Source organism: Schistocerca nitens, chromosome 4 (genome assembly GCF_023898315.1).
Source record: "Schistocerca nitens isolate TAMUIC-IGC-003100 chromosome 4, iqSchNite1.1, whole genome shotgun sequence".
NCBI lineage: Eukaryota > Metazoa > Arthropoda > Insecta > Orthoptera > Acrididae > Schistocerca > Schistocerca nitens.
In genome coordinates, this window is record NC_064617.1 from 401,438,262 (window position 1) to 401,461,570 (window position 23,309).

General features: G+C 42.5%; 1 protein-coding gene across 1 annotated transcript in view; it reads right to left on the reverse strand.

Annotated features, from left to right (window-relative positions):
* LOC126252850 (carcinine transporter-like) overlaps positions 1-23,309 on the reverse strand; it is a 123,075-nt gene that overhangs the window by 12,905 nt on the left and 86,861 nt on the right. The window contains exons 4-6 of the mRNA XM_049953801.1: positions 18,759-18,980; positions 5,171-5,385; positions 4,807-4,994 (exon numbers count right to left, since the gene is read on the reverse strand). Coding sequence (XP_049809758.1) covers positions 4,807-4,994; positions 5,171-5,385; positions 18,759-18,980 — 625 coding nt within the window. The remainder of the gene's footprint in view (positions 1-4,806; positions 4,995-5,170; positions 5,386-18,758; positions 18,981-23,309) is intronic.

The window sequence follows — 23,309 nt, forward strand, 5'->3', positions numbered from 1 at the left end:
AAAATGCCTGAGCTTCACATTCCTGGTTATAACTACTGTGGTCCATTTACAAAGCTGAAAGAACGATTAAACAGTGGAGATGAAGGAATTAATAAGTTAGGTGAAGCTTGTAAAGAACACAATATAGCTTATCACGAAAATAAAGATTTAAGTAAGAGACATGAGGCAGATAAAGTCCTACAAGATAAAGTGTTGGCTAATGGTTTTAGTAAAGATTCTGAATGGAATGAAACGTTAGCATCGGCTGGTATCGCTGGTGTTATGTACACAAAAAGTAAAATGGGCTGGGGATTGTAAATAATTGTTTGTTAAGTTTTGTTTATGATGTTTTTATGAGTGTATCCATAAAAGCCGGTTTTAATTAGAGGCGCTACAACGTTGATGTGTAATCATAGGAGAAAACGATAGCTGTCAGCCTTGGCGTGCTTTTTGCGCTGTGTGTTATGCAACCAGCTAGTGACCTTGTTAGCCTCGCTGTCTCGCACAGAAGCCAGCGCTGATTCATACATTGAAATGGGAAGCTGAGACACATTCTAGCTTCGAGCTTCCGTTAACAGATGGCACTCATGTTTGTTCTGTTTAATTACTAGGGGATCGTGTTTCACTTTAAACACAAATTAGGAATTTTTAAATGCTGTTTTCTTTATTCATACTAACATTTACATGTGCTTTAGATTTAGTCTCTCCAAATGACATACAATAATGTGAAGGAAATAATATATTTACGTCCAGAAGAAGCTGATGAAAGTAGAGCTTTTAGAATGTACTTTATCACTAGAATACCAACTATATATACAAACTGCACAGGACTGCTTGAGTTCCCGGTTGCCCCAGGCTGTGAGATGGGTCCGACCAAGCCAAGCAATGGGGATCATCGTTTATGAAGACACTGCTGTCTGGAGCTCTGCCCCCTGAATTAAAGACGACGGGTGACAGATGCGGAAGGGCAGCTACCATCAAGTCGCTGGAAGACGACCTGGTAATGGAACTTAGACTACGAGAAGACTTTGAAGAAACCCTGGAGGGTAGAGATGAGATAATGAGAAGTTGAAAAAATCCATCTGGGGGTTTTCTTCCGTGGTGCCGAAGGTTTTTGCCGTTTTTGAGAATGATTTTCAGATTTGATTCCTTTTTATTTCATTTTTGCACTGTGAACTTGTTCATTTCTTTTTAACCCCACCGTTTTGGCAAGTTTGAATTGTTTATGGTTGTTCTTTTTAAAGGAGGCCATGTTTCACTGCTCCCTGGTTAGAAAGAGAACCGTGGTTCACCGCATATGGTTTATTTGCTTCTTTCATACTAGCTTTATAACTATAGAATACAAGCTGGGTTCATTGATAAAGATAGTGTGAGGATGTGTTTTTGAAGAGAGTCTACAGTATAGACTCTTTGAGCCAGAAGAGAGTCTACAGTATAGACTCTTTAATTCTTCAAATGTTTTCCGATTTTTTGCCCTTTGTTGTTTGTTTATTTGAAGAGAGTAGCTAATTGCTACCCATTGTTGTTTGTTTACTTGAAGAGAGGAACAATTTGTTCTCCTTTATTTGTGTATATGTTTTTTGGTATTTAGGTTTAACGTGATCTCTAATCTGTACATCGCCGTCTTAAACAACAATAACGAAGCGCGCATTTTTCGATTTTGTTGGTGGGGTTTAATTCGTTCATTAGTTTACAATTAGAGAATATAAACCAACTGGTTAATAAAAATAGTTCTTCTTTCGTTAAAATTATACTTGTCGTTTTTGGCTGGATAGACCCTCAGTTTTGACTGGGCAAACCAGGTGTTTCATTGGGTCTCACTTGTTCGTGTGTTTTATTGTTTTCTATGTCTACATGTTTGCTAATTGCTTGACCCATGTCTGTTTATTCAAGTATATCAGTCACATCTTTACCATGGAGTGTGCTAGTGTCTTCATTTTATTTTGGTTGTATTGTCATTGCTCTGATGTGTGCAGTTATATTGATTCGACTATATTTCAATGTTTCTTTTATTTATTCATCCTGATTGTATTGTATTTATTCAAATTTATTACATTGTTGTGGACTTTAGTAACTGTTAATGTACAAATGTTACTGGTCATGGTTCACTGGGTTCGTTCTTTCTCGTTATAGTTGAGGGTCTTCGTTTTCTGTTTTGTTTGTTAATAAAAACTCATTGAAAGAAGGGTTACGGCCAACTGCTTTGATGTGTTTACTCTTAGTTCCTCATTTTATTTTAGTTTTTGTCTTGATATCGATGTGTTGTATTTACTTGCGATTTGATTTAGATTTTTCTATAAGTGACTTATTTATTTCGATTTGGTTGTGTTTCAATTGGAGTTGCAGTGCTCTAATTTTAATGGGTATGAATTGTATCTTCTTTGTTCCTTTAATCCTTCTACTTTGGTGGTGTTCTTGAACGAAATAGTTCCTCTCCTGTTGTGATTACTATTACTTCTTCATTTTATTTTGTATTCATTAATATGCCCTTGTTCCTTTAGCAAAGAGCTGTTGGTGTCATAGGGTCGATAAATGGATTTGAATAGATTCTATGATCTGGCGCCGGTGGGGCAGAGACCCCAGTACATATCTAGTGATGTCAACGTACAGCTCTTCGCTTGCACTAACCAAAACCTCCAAGTTACTGTCTATATTAGTGATTTCATGTTTGTGCATTAATAAATGAGTACATAGGTCAGTTTTACTTTGAGTAAGCACGTACTCATTAGAGCCGTTTTAAATGTTTGTCCCGCCTGTCCAATGCAGTTCTTTTGACTGTCATCAGACGTGACCTTATAAATATGGCAGTGTAACAATTTATTCTTTCCTTGTGAAATGTTTTGTCTAACTGTTAATCTCAAAGAATTTTCAGTTATGAAGGCAACTTGAATGTAGGGACCTTCCTTTTTTATTAGAAGTTGTGCCATTTTAAGGGAAGCTGACTAAGTAACAGTTCATCCTTATTAATGTTTTAGGTTCATGTTGTGAACGCTTTAATTTATTGAGTGTGCGCATAACCATAGGCCTGCCATACCCATTTGCTACCACAATCTGCTTCAGTACCTCAATCTCCATATCTATCTTGTCAAGATCCAAAAGCAGTCGTATCAACTAACAAAACGTGGAGTGAAAATAGGCTTCCTTTTACCACTTAGAATGACACACTATTCTGGGATTATAGTAGCAGTGCATGTAAGTTTTCTAAGGTGACGAATTTGGTGATCCGATTAGCTTTTGAAATGGTTAAGTAAAGATAGTGACTTCTCCATTTCTAGAGTCAACTGTATATTCGGATGCATGGTACACATTTTGTCAGCCACCTGCTTAAATTCTTCCCCATTCTCGTGGAATAAAATTATAGCATCATTGACTTCCAAATAATGGACGTTTTCGGAATTCTTTTTCTTTCTTTTTTGTTTTTGCTTGAAGTGCTTTGTCAACGACTGGATTGTTCTAGCTACATTCTCAATCAAGTTAAAAAAAATGACTGAGAGTCATGTATACATTCCCCGATACATTTTACATTATAGAAAAGCTACTAAATAGTTGATCAAATTAAAGATATAGATGTATCTCATGATACGGTACTAGCTTACCTTGATGTTAAGAATTTGACACTAATTTACTGATGAAAGAAACTTCTGATAATTAAAAACAACTTATTCAACAGTAATAAAGCCAGTTTAGGTGAAATTTCAGAACTAGTTAAGTTTCTGGATTTCACACTATCTACCAGTTTCTTCATGTTTAACAACAGGGCATTACAGCAGGTTGAGCGAGTGGCTATGGGTAACAGTCTGCCTGGTACTGTTGAAGAAATCTTTCTCAACGACTTGGAAATTAACTTTTTACAAAAATATCCAGTAGTTAAAAGTCGAGTGTTTCACTGCAAGAGGGATTTTAATGACTGTATAATTTTATTCCTTGGGAAGGGGTAAAATCAGACAGGTGGCTGAGAAGATGTGTGCCATGGATCTGAAATGTAGTTTACATTATAAGTGGAAAACGATAATATCCTGAATTATCTTGACTGAACCATTTCAAAAGCTAACTGTAAACACAAATTCGGCATCTTTCGAAAACCCACATGCACCGAGACTATAATCTCTGCAGCATCATGTCATCCTAACTGGTGTAAGAAAGCAATTTTCATTCATTGTTAAGTAGGGTGATACGACTACCTTGGCAAGGAGATCGTGATCTTGAAGTAGATTATGGTAGCAAATGGGTGTGGTAATTCTACAGTTCGCACAAACGCAATAAACTTAAGCGTCAGCGACATGAACCTAAATTAAGGAAGAAGTGCCATTTTATAAGAATGGCTTATCGTGACACAGCTTTAAAAAAAATCTAAAGGTCTCTACGTAAAGCTAACGTGCAATTTGTCTTCGCAACTGAAAATTCGTTGGGATGTGGGGTTCGTCAGCAGATTTGATATTTGAAACGTGCTTCAATGCCATCTCCTCACGCTAAGTAAAACTGCATTAAGTAAGCATTTATCAGCGCACAAACATGAAATCACTAGTACTGACAACGACATGGAGAATTTGCTTAGGGCAAACGAAGGGCTGTACCTTGACGCCTTGGGGAACTTTAAATTTATATTGCCAAAAGAAAAAACTTGACAAGAATCTTAAAGAACAGAATGAATTTTCATGTTGCACAGATCTAGTACGAGAATGACGAGTCTACTTTTACACTGGGAGGTATTCTAATAATTCAAATGGATGTCATTCACATCACTATGTTTGCAATACAGGACACTGTATGAGCCTGGATACGGGCAGCTGTCATTATTTTTAAGTAATAAATCGTGCGGGTACGTACCAAGTGAGCAAGATGAGGTGCAGCAGTCAGAGTGCATTGAACGAAGACGTACTCAATTGCGATTCCTATTTGTCGTATACTTGTTGGATGTAATTCCAAGCTCTGCAGGTTTGAGAGTGAATACGAACACTCGCAGCAAAACAGTAGCATCAGTGAAAATGTAGTTATGATCCACTGGGTTGAATGTCCTGTAAAAGAGTCACTTCATTACAATAACAAAACACTACATCTGTATAAATTAAAGACTACCGAAATCGCTTCTAAAGTACAGTCTAACAATATTGAACGTTTCCTTTCTCCTGAACATATTTCTAAATCAGTTTCTTGAAGGAAACATGCAAGAAAGAATTAAACAAGGAGCTACCTGTGGTTAAGAATACGAGAATGATGCAGAAGAAACCAGTAGACATTAGCACCAGACATTGTGTTACCCGTCTCCCGAACTTGTTTCCGACAACGTGACCCGCATACAATGCAACTAGTTGCAGTGATCCTTTTCCTATGAATGCAACAAATGGATTCACTCCGAAATTACTGTTGCTGAAAAGTAGGGTGAAAACAGTAAACGCAGCAGCTGACCTGTAAAACGAAAATATGAAAACTTGTTACCCTATTTATCTTTTGAAATTATTCTCGTCAAATATAACACTTTTAATATACAAGTCGGTTACAATATTATTGCACCTGGGAGTGAGGCAGCTTCGGTTGCCTTATAGTAGGTAAGTGCGTAATCAGAGTTGATGGTGTAAGCACAACTTACATGAAAACATTGACAATGCGATTCGTTTAGCTTAAACACAACTGAGTTTGCTTACTGTGATGTCACCACGTGTTTCCGGTAACGGCCAAGTGCAATAATATCGTGGTTGAACTACATACGTTTCTCATCACTTGACCATAACACATGTTTGTGTGAACATTTGGTCAACACTAATAAGAACGCCAAACTGCAGGGCCAGACTGCCGATTGGAAATGGAGGAAAATACATTACTGACCATTAAAATTGCTACACCACGAAGATGACGTGCTAAAGACACGAAATTTAACCGACAGGAAGAAGATGCTGTGATATGCAAATGGTTAGCTTTCAGAGCATTCACACAAGGCTGGCGCCGGTGGCGACACCTACAACGTGCTGACATCAGGAAAGTTTCCAACCGATTTCTCATACACAAACAGCAGTTGACCGGCGTTGCCTGGTGTAACGTTGTTGTGATGCCTCGTGTAAGGAGGAGAAATGGGTACCATCACGTTTCCGACTTTGATAAAGGTCGGATTGTAGCCTATCGCGATTGCGGTCTATCGTATCCCGAATGTGGTGCTTGCGTTGGTCGAGATCAAATGACTGTAAGCAGAATATGGAATCGGTGGTTTCAGGAGGGTAATACGAAACGCCGTGCTGGATCCCCACGGCCTCGTATCACTAGCAGTCGAGATGACAGGCATCTCATCCGCATGGCTGTAACGGATCGTGCAGCCACGTCTCGATCCATGAGTCAACAGATGGGGACGCCTGCAAGACATCAATCATCTCCACGAACAGTTCGACGACGTTTGCAGCAGCATGGACTATCAGCTCGGAGACCATGGCTGCGGTTACCCTTGACGCTGCATCACAGACAGGAACGCCTCCGATGGTGTACTCAACGACGAACCTGGGTGCACGAATAGCAAAACGTAATTTTTTCGGATGAATCCAGGTTCTGTTTACAGCATCATGATGGTCGCATCCGTGTTTGGTGACATCGCGGTGAACGCACATTGGAAGCGTGTATTCGTCATCGCCATTCTGGCGTATCACCCGGCGTGATGGTATGGGGAGCCATTGGTCACACGTCTCGGTCACCTCTTGTTCGTATTGATGGCATTTTGAACAGTGGATGTTACATTTCAGACGTCTTACGACTCGTGGCTCTACCCTTCATTCGATACTTGCGAAACCCTACATTTCAGCAGGATAATGCATGGCCGCATGTTGCAGGTCCTATACGGGCCTTTCTGGATACAGAAAATGATTGACTGCTGCCCCGGCCAGCACATTCTCCAGATCTCTCACCAACTGAAAACGTCTGGTCAATGGTGGCCGAGCAACTGGCTCTTCACAATACGCCAGTCACTACTCTTGATGAACTGTGGTATCGTGTTGAAGCTGCATGGGCAGCTGTACCTGTACATACCATCCAAGCTTTGTTTGACTCAGTGCCCAGGCGTATCAAGGCCGTTATTACGGCCAGAGGTGGTTGTTCTCGGTACTGATTTCTCAGGATGTATGTACCCAAATTGCGTGATAATGTAATCACATGTCAGTTCTAGTATAATATATTTGTCCAATGAATACCCGTTTATCATCTGCATTTCTTCTTGGTGTAGCAATTTTAATGGCCAGTAGTGTAATTTTACAAGAAGAGTATAGTTTTGCCATATGTCCGTCACGTTACTTTCCTCTTCTAAAATGCCTTATACTGGAGTTATTACTTATATTTTAGTAAAATTATAAGGAGCCCATCAGTCGCGTGCAGATTCAAGAGCTTTTAACAGTTAACGCAAGGGAGTAACGTTGTATTTGATTGATTGAAGGAGTGTTGTGCTGAGTGTTGGTATGCACCAGCAAAAATTGAATGCGTGTCACAATAATATCAAAAAGCACAATTCATGTGGACGAACTCTTAGAATTCGAATCTCAATTACAGCACTCTATTTCTCAGACACCGCCACAGTTATGTTACACACAGCGGTGTTACATGCTAGTGGGAGAAGGATGCAAATATGTAAACATGAATCTTAAAGATGTAGAATGTTAATAATGTCTGTTTTATTCGGACGTTTTTAAGAATTTACACGTAAATGATTCGCTGGCATTGCTTTTCAGCACACCTTCGTATAAAGAAGCTAATGCTAGACGATTACAACAAGAATTTGAAGGAATAGAAAGTAAAAGGACTTCGGAAAACAACTTCTGCTTGTATAAAAGTAAATATGATTTTAGCAAAATTTGAAAGAAAAGCTGTCAACATTTACAGTAAATAACAAATTCCGCTTTTCAAAATGGTTCAAATGGCTCTGAGCACTATGGGACTTAACGTCTGTGGTCATCAGTCCCCTAGAACTTAGAACTACTTAAACCTAACTAACCTAAGGACATCACACAACACCCAGTCATCACGAGGCAGAGAAAATCCCTGACCCCGCCGGGAATCGAAACCTGGAACCCGGGCGTGGGAAGCGAGAACGCTACCGCACGACCACGAGCTGCGGACTATTCCACATTTAATCCATAGGCGGAAGCGGACGGACGGAAAAAGACAATGAGGGCGTCTATGACTGGAAATAATTGTTCCCTAACGTGATACAAGAAGAAGTGCGTGTCGAATAGGAGGAAGTAAGTATCGACTGAGAGGCAGTGTTTCGCAGAGCTTTGGAAGAACTGGGATCTGTCGAGGCAGAAACGGTAGATTACATTTCTGCTTAATAGCTACAATCGTTGGCAGAAGTGACAATCAAAACGATTGGTGAAGTTAGTTTGCAGCATGTATGATAATGGTTGCATAACACCGAAAATTTCGAAGAATACGAACCAAACAATTGCAAAGACGGTTAGAGCTAGCCACGAGAGAACTATTGTATAAACAGATTCACGGCTCATGCACGTTAAATTCCTGACGAGAATAAAACACAAAAAATGAATAATGAATGAAGATCTGTTAGATGAGGACCGATTTGGATTTAGGTTATTTGAAGGCACAATAGATGGAGATCCGGCTTTTTACATGGTACTGAAGCAACAACTAATAAAAATTAAGGTATTTTTGTAGCGTTTTTCGACGTAGAAAAAGCGTTTGACAATATAAAGTTCTGCAAGACACGTGAAATACTCGTAAAAGTAGGTACACACTACAGAGGAAGACGTAATACAAAGTATATACACTATGCGATCAAAAGTATCCGAACACCCCCAAAAACATACGTTTTTCATATTAGGTGCATTGTGCTGCCACCTACTGCCAGGTACTCCACATCAGCGACCTCAGTAGTCATTAGACATTGTGAGAGAGCAGAATGGGGCGCTCCGCGGAACTCACGGACTTCGAACTTGGTCAGGTGATTGGGTTCACTTGTGTCATACGGCTATACGCGAGATTTCCACACTCCTAAACATCCCTAGGTCCACTGTTTCCGATGTCATAGTGAAGTGGAAACATGAAGAGAGACGTACAGCACAGAAGCGTAGAGGCTGACCTCGCCTGTTAACTGACAGAGACCGCAGACAGTTGAAGAGCCTCGTTATGTTTAATAGGCAGACTTCTATACAGACAATCACACAGGAATTCCAAACTGCATCAGATCGACGGTAAGTACTATGAGAGCTAGGCGGGAGGAGACGAAACTTGGATTTCATGGTCGAGCGGCTGCTCATAAGCCACACATCACGCCGGTAAATGCCAAACGACGCCTTGCTTGGTGCAAGTAGCATAAATATTGGACGACTGAAGTGGAAAAACGTTGTGTGGAGTGACGAGTCTCGGTACACAATGTGGCGATACGATGGCAGGTTGTGGGTATGGCGAACGCCCGGTGAACATCATCTGCCAGCGTGTGGAGGTCTTGCACCCCTCCTTGTTTTGCGTGGCACTGTCACAGCATAGGTTTACATTGATGTTTGAAGCACATTCTTGGTTCCCACTGTTTAACAGCAATTCGAGGATGACGACTGCATCTTTCAACACCGTCGAGCACCTGTTCATAACGCACGGCCTGTAGTGGAATGGTTACACGACAATAACGTCCCTGTAATGGACTGGCCTGCATAGAGTCCTAACCTGAATCCTATAGAAAGCCCTTGGGATGTTTTGGAACGCCGACTTCATGCCAGGCCTCACCGACCGACATCGATACCTCTCTTGAGTCCAGCACTCCGTGAAGGATGAGCTGCATTTCCCCAAGAAACCTTCCAGCGCCAGATTGAACGTATGCCTGCGAGAGTGGAAATTGCCATCAAGGCTAAGGGTGGACCAACACCGTATTGAATTCCGGAAATAAGGATGGAGGGTGCAACAAACTTGTAAGTCATTTTCAGTAGGATGTCCGGATACTTTTGGTCACGTAGTGTACGTGAAACAAGGTGAACCAGTAATTATGGACCACTGACTGAGAAGCGATTATGTTAGAAAGGGCATAATGTAGGGATGTAGTTTATTTGTTCTTTTGTTCAACCTATATATTACAAAAGCAGTCTTCAGAAGTGGGCTTAAAACTCAGAGTGAAAGAATGTCAGCGATAAGGCAGGCAAATATCGTTCCTATTCACGTAGAAGTGTGAATGTATTTCAGGACCTGATAAATGGAGTGAACATTCAATGAGTATAATGGAATGATAGAGAGTAATGGAAAGAAATAGTCTGGAAGCAGTATAAAATAATGACCGGGCCGAAAAGAACGTAAGAAGCCGACGAGCCCAGGCAAAGAGATTATTTTGTTATTTACTTCTCTTCTTTCAACAGCTTCTTGTTTGGTTTCACGTGAACTCGTGGATCCATTTCCAGAAAGTGATACATCATAAATACACTGACGGCATGTATCATTGTGACCACTGCTAGCCAGAGACTGAATGTCACCTAGTAGTGTTGCAGGCATGCTGCTTGGCCCAAGCTTTAGTTTCTTCAGCTTCTCAAAGAAATTTTGCGAGTCCTTTTTACATGAGTCGGTCTTTCGCCGTGCGGCAGAAGCAGAAAGGGCAAGTGTTTAGCGAAATGAAATACTTCGGAAACGTTCTGTAGAGCAATGGGTACTCCAACCAGTTACAATAAGAACAACACTCGGCCAGACGACACATCAGAAGAAGAACCGATAGGAACACCCTTTCTGTCATACATACCCAGAGGACGGACGAATCTGCCGCATACGCCGCAAACACCACTCCAAGAATAAAAGAGTGTCTCAGATTGGCAAAAGACAAAAAACGATCTACTTGAAATGTCGGGAATATGCTGCACACGTTGTACATGTGGAAAAGCCTGTGTGGGAATTACTAGACGATCTATGAACGTCAGGATCTCCGAACATAAAAGGTATTTCAGATAAATACAAGTGGAGAAACCGACGGTGGTGGAGCACCCGCTTTGTGAGACCGACAAAATAATAACATTCGCCGAAACAGATTTTCTCGCTTTGGAGAACAAATCCCATGCCCGCCTCATCGGGGAAGCCGTAGAAATACACCGATATGTCAATAGTATTGTAGATCTGCAGGAATGGAGTAAGAGACGTAGTGGCCATGTTGCACAATAATTGCCTTCGTCACAGTGTTTACTGAATGGCAGCCTTAAGCTTTTCCGATCATACACCATTTTCCAAGGCTAAATGGAAAATGTGCGTCTTATCACTGGTACAACAAATGTTTACACTTAATCCACAATATTATTGAATCATCTATGGAGATCTTACCATGTATAAAAATATACCATATTGAAAACACTGCATACACTAAACATTTGCGTACATAGTAAGTAGAAATCTGTTGTGGGCAACAGACGAGAGAAGGCTAATTCCTAGTACTGCGTGTAATATTAAGTGATGTCGGCAACAAGAAGACGCTAGGGAAGCAGTATGTCTATTATTTACATATAGTAGTTTTACAGATACGCATAATAAATTAGACGGAGTTTAAAAATGAAATAAGAGTAAAACTAGTAGATCATCGTATTACAATTGTTCAGACAACTAATTGCGCTATTAAACTCATACACGCTATAAGTAACAGGTCAACAGATGGCATTACTTATGAAAAAAAATTTCAGCATACATACAATTAACAAATAGTAGTTTATGAATACAGCCTCCATTTACATCATTTTAAAATTATAGTGAAGGGAAAAAAGGGGAGTTTTGTGCCGTAACCGAAAGTTGGTACGCGTGTTTCTACATCTGAAAGGCGAAGACTAATAGATTTCGCGCCATTCGCATAGGAGTGGCGCTAGTAGTGATACTATGAGTATGAAAATACACGCTGTAACGGTCGCGAGCGTTAGTTACCATCGAGACTGGTCATGGCGAGTTGATGTTAACCAAGAATGCTTTTAAGGCGACAAAGACGCCATTAGTAGGGCTCACTGACTGTGGGCGAGATCATGTGACACGGCTCCCAGAAGTTGGATGTCCCTTCTGCAGAAAGACTTGGCAGGTATATGGCCATTCCACTTGATTGCTGGCGGCAGTGGTCACGAGTGTGGTGTCACATATCGATACCACCTTACGGGCGCTCTACAGTCGGTAACGGAATTGCAAGTTTCCGTTAGACGCTGACAGTGGTCGCGCGGGATCAGCGGACGCAATGGTGTGCGACCGCTGAGCCACGCATCCAGCGGCTGTGGACTAAGAGCGCCCTCTGCCACCAGAATACAGGATGGCAGGAGGCAGTGACTCAGCCCACCTGCCCAAGGAGCCACTTCGCCTTGTGACACTGTGCAGACGCCATCTAGTTGCGGATCAAACATCACAGTTCTTCCTTGTTGTCAGTGATGAGCTGGACTCTGCTTCTTGCTGCATTATCTGTACTCAGTCTTCCTTCACTTGGAGAAATATAAGTTAAGTAATTCTTCTGTATATACAAGGTGTAATTGGGAAGTTCAAGGGAGATTGAGGTTGTAATTGTACAATTGTGGTACTTACATGACACTGTAATGCATCTCCTTCAAAATAGTTCCCTTTTGACTCAACACACCGACTCCAACGGTGTTTCCATTTTTGGAAACATTCCTGGAATTTGTTTTTTCCAGAAGTGTGTTAAGAACGCTCTCCATATTTGGCTGGATGTCTTCAGTCGAGTCAAATCGCTTCCCTTTCGGTGAAAATTTCAGTTTAGGAAGAAGTCCGCAGAGGTGAAATCAGGGGAATATCGCGGTTGTGGAAGCACAGGAATTTTGAATCTGGTCAAAAATTCAATGGTGGAGAAGACATTATGAGCTCGAGCATTGTCATGGTGTAGCACCCAACTCCTGTATGTCCACACCTTTTCGCGCAAACGCTCAAGGACACATTTGTAGTATTTCTGGTTAATTGTCTGTCCTCTTGGGTTAAATTCATGATGCAAAATACCGGTAGAATCGAAAAAAAATCACCAACATTTTCTTCACCTTCGACCGACTTTGCTGTGCTTTTTTCGGTCGTGGTGAACCTGCATTCTTCCACTGCGAAGACTGCACATTGGTTTCAGGATCATATCCATATACCGACAATGCGCCACCTGTAATTACCCTATTTAACAAATCTGGGTAATTTTTAGTCCGATTAATCAGTTCTTGGCACACTTCAAGTCGGTATTGTCTCTGGTCACTTGACAACACTTTCGGAATGAATTTTGCGGACACTTAATGCATGTTCAGATCTTCAGTTAAAATTGACTGAACTGCATAGAAATTTAAATTAAGTTCATTAGAAACCTCCCTAATTGTAAGTCTACGATCAGAGACCACTAAGTCGCGAACTTTCACAACATTTTCATTCGTTTTTGAGGTAGGAGGACGGCCCGACCGTGGTTCATCTTCAAATGATTCGAAGCCATTTTAAAATCTGTTCAACCAGACAAAAACATTTTACTGGCTCACACAATTATCTCCAAAAGCTGTTTTTAATAATACGTAACTGTCAGAAGCAGATTTCCCGGTTTAAAAAAAATTCACACAAGCTCGTTGCTCCGTTTTTACGCCCATTTTCGCGCAGACAGAATCCGACAACAAGCTCTAACAGACCCAACTCAACCAGCTGCCACCTCGAACTGAATAGAGGAAATGCAGTTCCCTGTCAGAGGGCGTTCAGAGACAAGGCAATGACTGACTCCCCACCCTCCGTGTACCTGCCCGCCAAACCAGTAAGCAGTATTGGATCCATTCTTAAAACTTTCCAATCATATCTCGTATGTTCACTTGGTTGCTAATCCTTTCTGCCTCTGTCCAGACTCCCTATGACCACAGTTGCTACACCATTCTTTAGCCGACCACTCTGTATCGTTTTAATCACGTCGTACACAACAACGAGAAGGCACAGTTGCAAGAAGGCTGGGCTCCGAACGACCAAGTCGCACTACCAAGACGCGTATGGCTTTGGCGAATCATAACTGTATTTTGCAGCAGCTATTTGAGCGACAGCTGGCACAACAATGACACAGCGAACTGTTAAAAATCGGTGTCGACATCTTGCCTTGGCTTGTTCGGTCACCAGATCAGGACAGTTCCATGCCGGGCCCCTTCTACCATGCATCCGCTAACCCCAAACCACCGCCATTCGCAAGTAGTGGTGTCATGCGAGAGCTGATTGGTTGATAGGATGGACGCCTGCTCATTGGTTGATAGGGTGGACGCCTCTTGTGTTTTCTGATGAAAGCTGGTTCTGCCTCGGTGCCAGTGATGGTAGTGTATTGGTTAGAAGGAGATCTGTTGAGGGCCTGTAACCAGCCTGTATGTGTGCTAGACGCGCTGGACGTACACACTTCAGTTATCGTCTGGGGTGAGTTTTCGTATGGCAGCAGGAGCACTCTCATGGTATCCCACGCACTCTGACTGCGAAACTGTTTGTCAGTCTGGTGATTTGACCTCTTGTGGTGCCACTCATGATCACCATCCAGAGGGGACAGCCAGCAGGACAACACACGCCCACATTTCGCTATTGTAAACCAACAAGTTGTTCAAAGTGTCGACATTTTCCTTTGGCTTGCCCAGTCACCAGTTCAGTCCCCAGCTGAACATACATGGGACATCACCAGAGGACAATTCCAGAGTCTTCCACAAACAGCATTAACCATGAATGTATTGACTGACCAGCTGCAACAGGCATGATACTTCATCCACAAACATACATCCTCTACCTGTACAACACAATGCAAGCATGTTTGCATGCTTGGATTCAGCATTCTAACAGTTACACTGGTTATTAATGTACCAGCATTTCACATATGTAGTAAACATATTTTTAAAAAAATTGTGGGAAATCTTATGGGACTTAACTACTAAGATCATCAGTCCCTAAGCTTACACACTACTAAACCTAAATTATCCTAACACAAACACACACACCCATGCCCGAGGGAGGACTCGAACCTCCGCTTGGACCAGCCGCACAGTCCATGACTGCAGCGCCTCAGACCGCTCGGCTAATCCCGCGCGGCGTAATATACACATCTCTCGCTTAAATTAACCTGTGATTTTGCAGTCTTAATCATTTTTATCTAAGTAGGCAAACCCTAAGTAAACACAAGTTAAAATAATCTTCAGGCCACCAGCGAAGATTAGTGCCCTTCTCGGTTTGGTAAAAGATTATGTGGGTCTGCAGGAGGCCGGGATCTACAAAATTCCTTGCTAGTGTGGCAAAGCTTACATCAGTCAGACGACACTCTCAGTACATGAAGCATTGTATTACCACAGGACACGCTATGGATTTTTCTGCCACAAAGATCTTGGCCCCAGCGAGAATTTTTTGTGATTCAGTAATGAAAGAATCTGTGGAAATACGCCTAGCACAAATTCTTATAAATCGTGACGGCGGTTTTCAACTGGACAAGGCCTGGGACCCAGTGATCTCTCTACTTTCTTCTGAGAGAAGACAGTTTATTCATAATGACACATCTGTCGACATCCGACGTCTGGTTTTTAATGACGCTAGCACGCATTTCGACAGAGGGCGGACCTGTAGTTTTCACCTTTATGCATGCACCTGCGCTCCACAGATGGAACACTATTTCCAGAGGGCGCGCATTTCGATAGAGGACGCTCCTGTGATGGCCGCCAATGCACATGCCTTTCCGCGCCGATTTTTGCTATAAAGCCGACGCCAGAAACTTGCAGTCTCCCAATATGCTGATGACATCGCCTTCCTGGCTCTCTATCATACCCTTCAGTGGTCCTAACACACCCTCCCAACCCACCTTGACCAGCTCACCACTTGGTGTAACCAGTGGTTTCTTCGTATCAACCCCTCCAAAATACAGGTAATCATCATAGGCCACACCACCCACTCCTTCCGTCTCCATGATTTCTACCTTACCATTTATGGTTGTCCCATCCAGCTCACGACCACCCTGAGATAACTTGGTCTCACCCTCAACCATCACCTCACCTGGACCTCTCATCTCCTGACCATAGAGCAGAAAGCCCATTTCCGCCTCTGCCTTCCGAAACTCCTGTCTGGCCAGACATGGGGACTGCATCCTTCCACCATCCTCCACACCTGTAAATCCCGTCCGCAGCTCGTGGTCGTGCGGTATCGTTTTCGCTTCCCACACCCGGGCTCCCGGGTTCGATTCCTGGCGGGGTCAGGGATTTTCTCTGCCTTGTGATGACTGGGTGTTGTGTGATGTCCTTAGGTTAGTTAGGTTTAAGTAGTTCTAGGTTCTAGGGGACTGATGACCATAGCTGTTAAGTCCCATAGTGCTCAGAGCCATTTTGAACCTATAAATCCCTCATCTATCCTATCCTCTGTTGTGCCAGTGTTGCCTGGATCTCCGCCCTCACCTCCCACTTTTACAAGGTCTCCCAAAACCTAGAAGGCCACCCACTCCACCTTGCCTTCCATGTCTGCTTCCTTCCCCCACAAGACTCCTGTATGACCTCATCCCCTTCCCTACCTCCTCCTTTTCCTCCAACATATCTGCGTACTTTACACTGTCTGCAGGCTTGATGCCCCCCCCCCCCCCACCTCCTGGTTTCCTCCTTCCTCTCCACCCCCCGACCCTTCATGCGCCTCTTTCGCTATATCCCTCCCTCTCTCTGCCTCCACACCCTCCACGTCCTTCATCAGGACAATTTCCAGCACCTTCCTCTCCTGGATGTTGAACTTTGCCGTGGCATCTACCCTTCCTACCAAATGTACCCTGACCTTGTTCCACCTCTCCCCAGGGCTCCCCGTATCCTCTCCCCTCCTTCTCCCAGAGCGGATTTTCCTCCTTGCCCCACTGAGTATCTGCACCCCCTCCTCAACTGTTTCCCTCTCATGTTGTTCCCTCCCTGGTCCCCTTCGGCACGCCACCCCTCGTCCATTCCCCCCTCTCACCCTTTAGCACCGCACTTCCTCCCTTCCTTTCCTTCTCCCTCGTTTCCATCCCCCTGGCAGATCCTCTCAGTATGTTCATCATCGTCAGTGTGCTATGTCAGTTGTAAGTAGGCTGTTTATGTTTTCTTATTGGCAACGTTATGTAGCGCTCTGTATGAAAATAACTGGCTGTGCTGTGTGCAGTCTGTGGCTAGTTTGCATTGTTGTCTGCTATTGTAGTGCTGGGCAGCGGCAGCTGGATGTTAACAGCGCGTAGCGTTGCGCAGTTGGAGGTGAGCCGCCAGTAGTGGTGGATGTGGGGAGAGAGATGGCGGAGTTTTGAAATTTGTAAGACTGGATGTCAATTATGACTATTAAGGTAAATACATTGTTTGTTCTCTATTAAAATCTTTCATTTGCTAACTATGCCTATCAGTAGTTAGTGCCTTCCGTAGTTTGAATCTTTTATTTAGCTGGCAGTAGTGGCGCTCGCTGTATTGCAGTAGTTGTAGTAACGAAGATTTTTGTGAGGTAAGTGATTTGTGAAAGGTATAGGTTAATGTTAGTCAGGGCCATTCTTTTGTAGGAATTTTGTAAGTCAGATTGCGTTGCGCTAAAAATATTGTATGTCAGTTTAAGCACAGTCTTGTATAATTTTTCTAAGGGGACGTTTCACAGTGTTGTGTTTGGTGCTGTTCTCCCCTCACGTCAGAAGCTGTGATTTTAATCATGTGCTGGACTTATACACAGTGTTGCTGTCAGTGATTGTTATGCGCTACGTCGCCCATCGCTACTTTTATGCTCCAGCCATAATTCGCCTTGTGTTTCTATTAATCGTCATGGTGTGTGGTTTTTGGTGTGCAGTTTTTAGATTTTTATCACCATTTTTAGTCGCCCCATTTTTTATGCGATCTTCCATTATGTTTCCACTTTTATATGTCTGTTTCGGCATAGTTCCTGTTTTATGCTGTTTTAAATGTCTCAATGTTCTGTACTTACTGTCTGTCTCTCGGCTGAAGAGCAGTGCCTTTGCTGCTGCCAGCCCGCCCCTTAGGGGGCATTGAAATACAATAAAGAGAAAAAAAAATTACTTGCAGTCTCAGGTGACTGACGCTCACCTGCAAATGGCTGGACGATTGCCAGCCGAAATATCGTGGCAAAAAGTGAACATGATCCGGCTGCAATCCCGAAACCTCATCGAACATACAGCACACTGGGAAAACTTCAAGAATCTGATCCCACCTCTCCTGTTCCAGTCGCGAATGGCACGTGGAAACAAAAGTGGTTCAGATGGCTCTGAGCACTATGTGACTTAACTTCTGGGGTCATCAGTCCCCTAGAACTTAGAACTATTTAAACCTAACTAACCTAAGGACATGACACACATCCATGCCCGCGGCAGGATTCGAACCTGCGACCGTAGCCGTCGCGCGGTTCCAGACTGTAGCGCCTAGAACCGCTCGGCCACAACAGCCGGCACGTGAAAACAATAATTGTCAGTAAGTATCTGTATTAGCTGTTCTCTACAACGGACACACTTCGAAGTTGATGAGAGAGGAATTCATGGAGTGAAAACATGGCTTCGAGACAGCGACCAGAGTTTTACCAGCAGGGAATATATGCTCTTACATAACGCTGCACTAACAGGGAATATATGATTTTACAAAATGCTGGTGCAAGGCCATAGAATGTAATGAAGAGTAGGTATAAAATAGTACATGTAAAAGAAACGTTTACTGATATTGTCACCAAATTCTAACTCTTACCTTAAATATATTCCGAGAAAAAAGCTGTGGGACGTTATTTATCAAATAACCGTCGCAGTTATATTATTCAGAGAAACTACATAAGTTTCTAATCCGCAGTTTCGGTATAATCTGAACTAATTATACTTAATCAACTACAAATTAATGAACCTAATATTTTGTTCCACTCACCTATTGAGCACAAGTAAAATCGTATTTTTCAGGAGATTCTTGTTGGTTATGATGATTGTAAAGCCCATTTTCGAAGTTCTTTGTTGACAAAGAAAATCAATTTTTTTCGTGATGTCAGGAGACAAAGTTTTTCCATTTGTGTGGGCTATACGTTCCAGGACCTCGCAAGCGTCTTCTGTGCGTCCTTTATTTATCAGCCATCGTGGTGACTCAGGCAGGTACCTGCAAACAGATGCGTGGGTTTTAAAAATTTCTGTTCGTTTTTATTCGTGGTTTGGATCATACGTCTAAATCTGTCTTCGAGAACAACTGTTAGGAGATGCTCAAAGTATTTCAGTACCTTCTTTAATAAGACAATTGTTTATTTCAGTTCTAAATATTTCTCTTTGGTCCTGTTTGGCAGTATAATACAAATTTGAATAGCTAAGCCTGCTACATACTTTCGCCCGAAAAGGCTATAACATCCCAATACATAACGATCACGAGCGAGCCACAAATGAATGAATTAACAGCAGTAGAACTCCCCTCCCCTCTCTCTTCTCCTTTATGTGAAAAGTGTATGGGCTTACACCGAAAGCTGTTTTACACTCACTGTGCACTACGGTTTGCAGGTATTTCAGAAACTTCAAGGTGACTAAAAGTGGACACCAGTTGCAAGGCATTTATTTTTAATACAGTATGCTGCTGTAGATGAGCATATGGCTAGATACAGGTCCAGTTTAATAGAACATTAAAATTAAATCTTATGCCGCCGATATCTGATATGTTATTTCGGCCACTACTAGCTGTGCCTGACGTGCCTCTTTCTAATGAGGTACAAATGTACAAAACAGACACAATTACATCTACAAAATAAATAAAAGACAATAAGCGCGTTAAAGCAATTTTGAAAAATTTTATTCAAGTGTTTTGGGATGTACCATAGTTTTGCTCTTTCTGTCTTCTGCGAAGTCAAATAACTTTTTCAGCTGCCCCACCTGCCAGAATGCATCATAAAGCTTGGATTTTTCAGGTTTAATACCGAGAGAGGTGGCGCATAACTTTTTCGGCTGTCCCACCTGTCTACATGCAACATGTAATGGACCATGTGGAAACCATGGATTTTCCAGATTTTTAACACCGAGCGACGTGGCGCTGTACTTAGCACACTGGACTCGCGTTCTGGAGGACGATGGTAGAAACCCGTGTCCGGCCATCCTGATTTAGGTTTCCCGAGATTTCGCTAAATCGCTTCTGATAAATGCCGGGATGGTTCCTGTGTAAGGGGACGGTCGACTTACTTCCCCATTCTTGTCTAACCCAATAGGACCGATGACCTCGGTGTTTGATCCCGTCCCCCGAATCAATCAACCAACCAACCAACCATCCAGATTTAATTTACACTCTTGAGGCTTTCTTCCAGCAGCTTCGCCTGCATACGCATATGCCACATATATTTCACACACACATACACACACATTTAACATATTTAACATATACACATATTTCACCCCTGTCTCTTTCGAATTTCACACTGTAGTTTCTTAATTCTAAGGCAAATTGCTATTCTGCTAGCAATGATTATCGTTTGAGAAAAAAAGGACTGTCGCTGCAACTGTATGATTCGTCGTTGCTTTACACGATGGGACTCCACACAGAGGACGTTACAACATATCAATAGAATTGAGCCGTGCGTCTTGATCTTGGGCTCCGAAATAGCCTGGGAAAATTACTGTCTCGATGCAGTGTTCATTCTCGCGACCTGGTTGATACACTGAATAACGTAAATGGGAGACAGATGGCACTTTATACTTTAAAGTATTCTAGTTAAATAACTGGATTAGTTAAATATTACAAATCGTCCTCGAGCGTTTTCACATTTTACCTCTTCTCAACTTCACCCCACCGCTAGGGGCGGTTGGAATATACTACCCCATAAGTATTTTTGTACACATAATGAGCCACGCATATGCAAGATGTGATTGAAATTGGTACATGCGTTCTTGACTTAAACTACTGTGTCACCATCTGTTCATCTTGGTCCTTACCTCCACAGATACCTTCCTGACGTGCGCACTAAGGGCGCCTACACCTGGCAGCAAGGGAGGATCTCCCCCCCCCCCCCCCAATTAGCTCTCAGGGAAAAGAAAAAAATATAATGTAGTCAGGTGTTTCGATTTAAAAGTCGGTATTAGGCAGGTTTTTAACGGGATTGTAACTGGAATTTTTTACGCCTACTCACAAGTCGCCATTCGTCTTCCAGTACTATCGGCTTCAAATTTGTCCCGAATACTATAAATGGTTTCAGATGAATGATGTAGAAGCCGAGCAAACAAATATTCATTTAGACGTGAAAGTATCTATACGCTCGTTGCGGTAAGAGTCAATGGAACTTTCTTATGTTACAGAATACCATCACATTTGAATCCCTAATAACTACTCGTATGAGAAACAAACATTAACAATGGTTGAATCAATAGCGGACAAATCACGTGTATACCTGTTTGTCGCGGAGTATTTGTTGTGCCTGTCACGTCATCGTACCAGCGTAGGTGCATGATCGTGACTATCGTGAATTAGCTTTGTTTAAAGCTGTAAACCAGAGTAGCGTGGAAATTCGTATACCTAGAGCTTGCGGATCCTTAATAGGACACAAAGGAAGACGATGAAAATATTCGCAGGAAATACGTGAAAATCGTTACGAAACTGAAAACTGCAAAATAATGAAAGATGTCGTCTCAGATGAATCGTAAATATGATGGGAACTATATAAAACACCAGTGTAGGGAATGTTAGCGACGAAAGTAGTCTAAAAATCCTAAGAAGTACAGTGCCGAGCGAATGCGAGAACTACGGGAACGCTGAAAAAGAAACGAAGAGAAAGGCGCGAAGCGATTACGTAGCTGATCTATTGGGCACACAATGGCCAGCGGCAGTCCAAACTTCTACGATCATCAGCAGGCGTCGTTGGAAGGCAATACAGGAAACAGTGATGAGACAGACGCAGACGGCAACCAGACAGCGCCAGAAGAGTATCGATAGCGACCACCAAACATCGTCTTGTAGTCAACCGATATTACAACGTTAATGTTGTGATTTATCTATTTTGTAACCATGATACCACTCTGTGTAACCATTTTATTAAGGAGATTGATGATTAAATTAGATATTAACACGAAGTTTTTACGAAAATTCAATTGCTCGTACGGGAACTGCACTCAGGTGTATATACAGGAGTCCAGAAAAATGTAGACACTCTTTGTATTAATGGAACAAACTGACATAGTGTTACAATTTTTGCACGGGGGTGGGGGTTATTTTATATGTTCAAAGTGACCCCCCTTAGCAGCTAAACAACATCGATGCGTTGAATTGTTGACTGAACTGCGTCTGCCAGTGCTGCAGGTGAGATAGCCGCAGAGGACGCCTCGATGATTTCTCGTAGCTCCTTCAGTGTATCTGGCTTCTGTTGATAAAAATCATTTTGAAAGGTCCCCCATAGGTGGAAGTCAATAGGTGTAAGTTCTATAGATCATGATGGGTACTCAACAGCTCCTCTTCGGCCTATCCTACACCCAAATACATTTTCACCCAAGCAAGCTCTGACATATCTGTGAAGTGGAGCGGCATCTTGTAGATAAAATCTTCCATTTCCAAATACCTCTCGGATGGCAGAAAAAAACCAATGTTTGCAGCATGTGAAGATACATTTCACCAGTTATAGTTCCTTCAAAAAGGAATGGGACAATCAAAGCGCACGATGGCAGACCACACTACACATTAACACCTAGTATATTAAGTGTTTGTCCATGTGAATGTGAGGATTTTCAGGAGCCCAGTGCAGGCAGTTGTGGCTGGTTACAGGACCGTTCGGTTTGAATTGCTCCTCGTCAGGCAAGATAATCGTTCCTGTAAACCCTTCGTCATCGAGGAGCAGATCTCCAAACAAGGAGTACTCCCTCCTTCGATCCTGATCGTCGTCCTCTAGAGCATACAGTGATCTTGGAATGTACACTTTCCCCTTTTCAGCCATCAGAATTCGTCGTACACATCATCGGCTTACCCCACTTCCACGTACACCCTACTTAACAGATTCTGAGGTGATCTAGTAAAATGTTGCCACACAGCACCGCTGGAAGCTGGCCTTGTTGATGTTTATGGTCGGCCAGGTTTTTCCTTACGTGTGTCCTGAACAGTACCGTCGGCTTCGACTTTATCGTGAACACGATAAATTGGTGTACGTGTTGGCGACTGAGTTCGGTATAATTACACTACGCCATCACCATTGTACCTCCATCATAATATCGTACTACCAGTACCACTTGAATATGGGGTGGCGTTGCTCAAACTCCAATCTTACTTCATTCATTGCTGCCATGTCATCTGCTGGAAAACGCACGCCAGAATCTGTTGAGAAAGCAATGGATTACCTATAATCAATTATTCAAAATGACAGTCACAATCGCATTATTTATTTTGTCGCCAACCGGTTTCAACCCGCGATGGTGTCATCTTCAGGGCAAGTGTGTAAATTGGCCTGAAGATGATTATATCGCGGGTTGAAACAGGTTC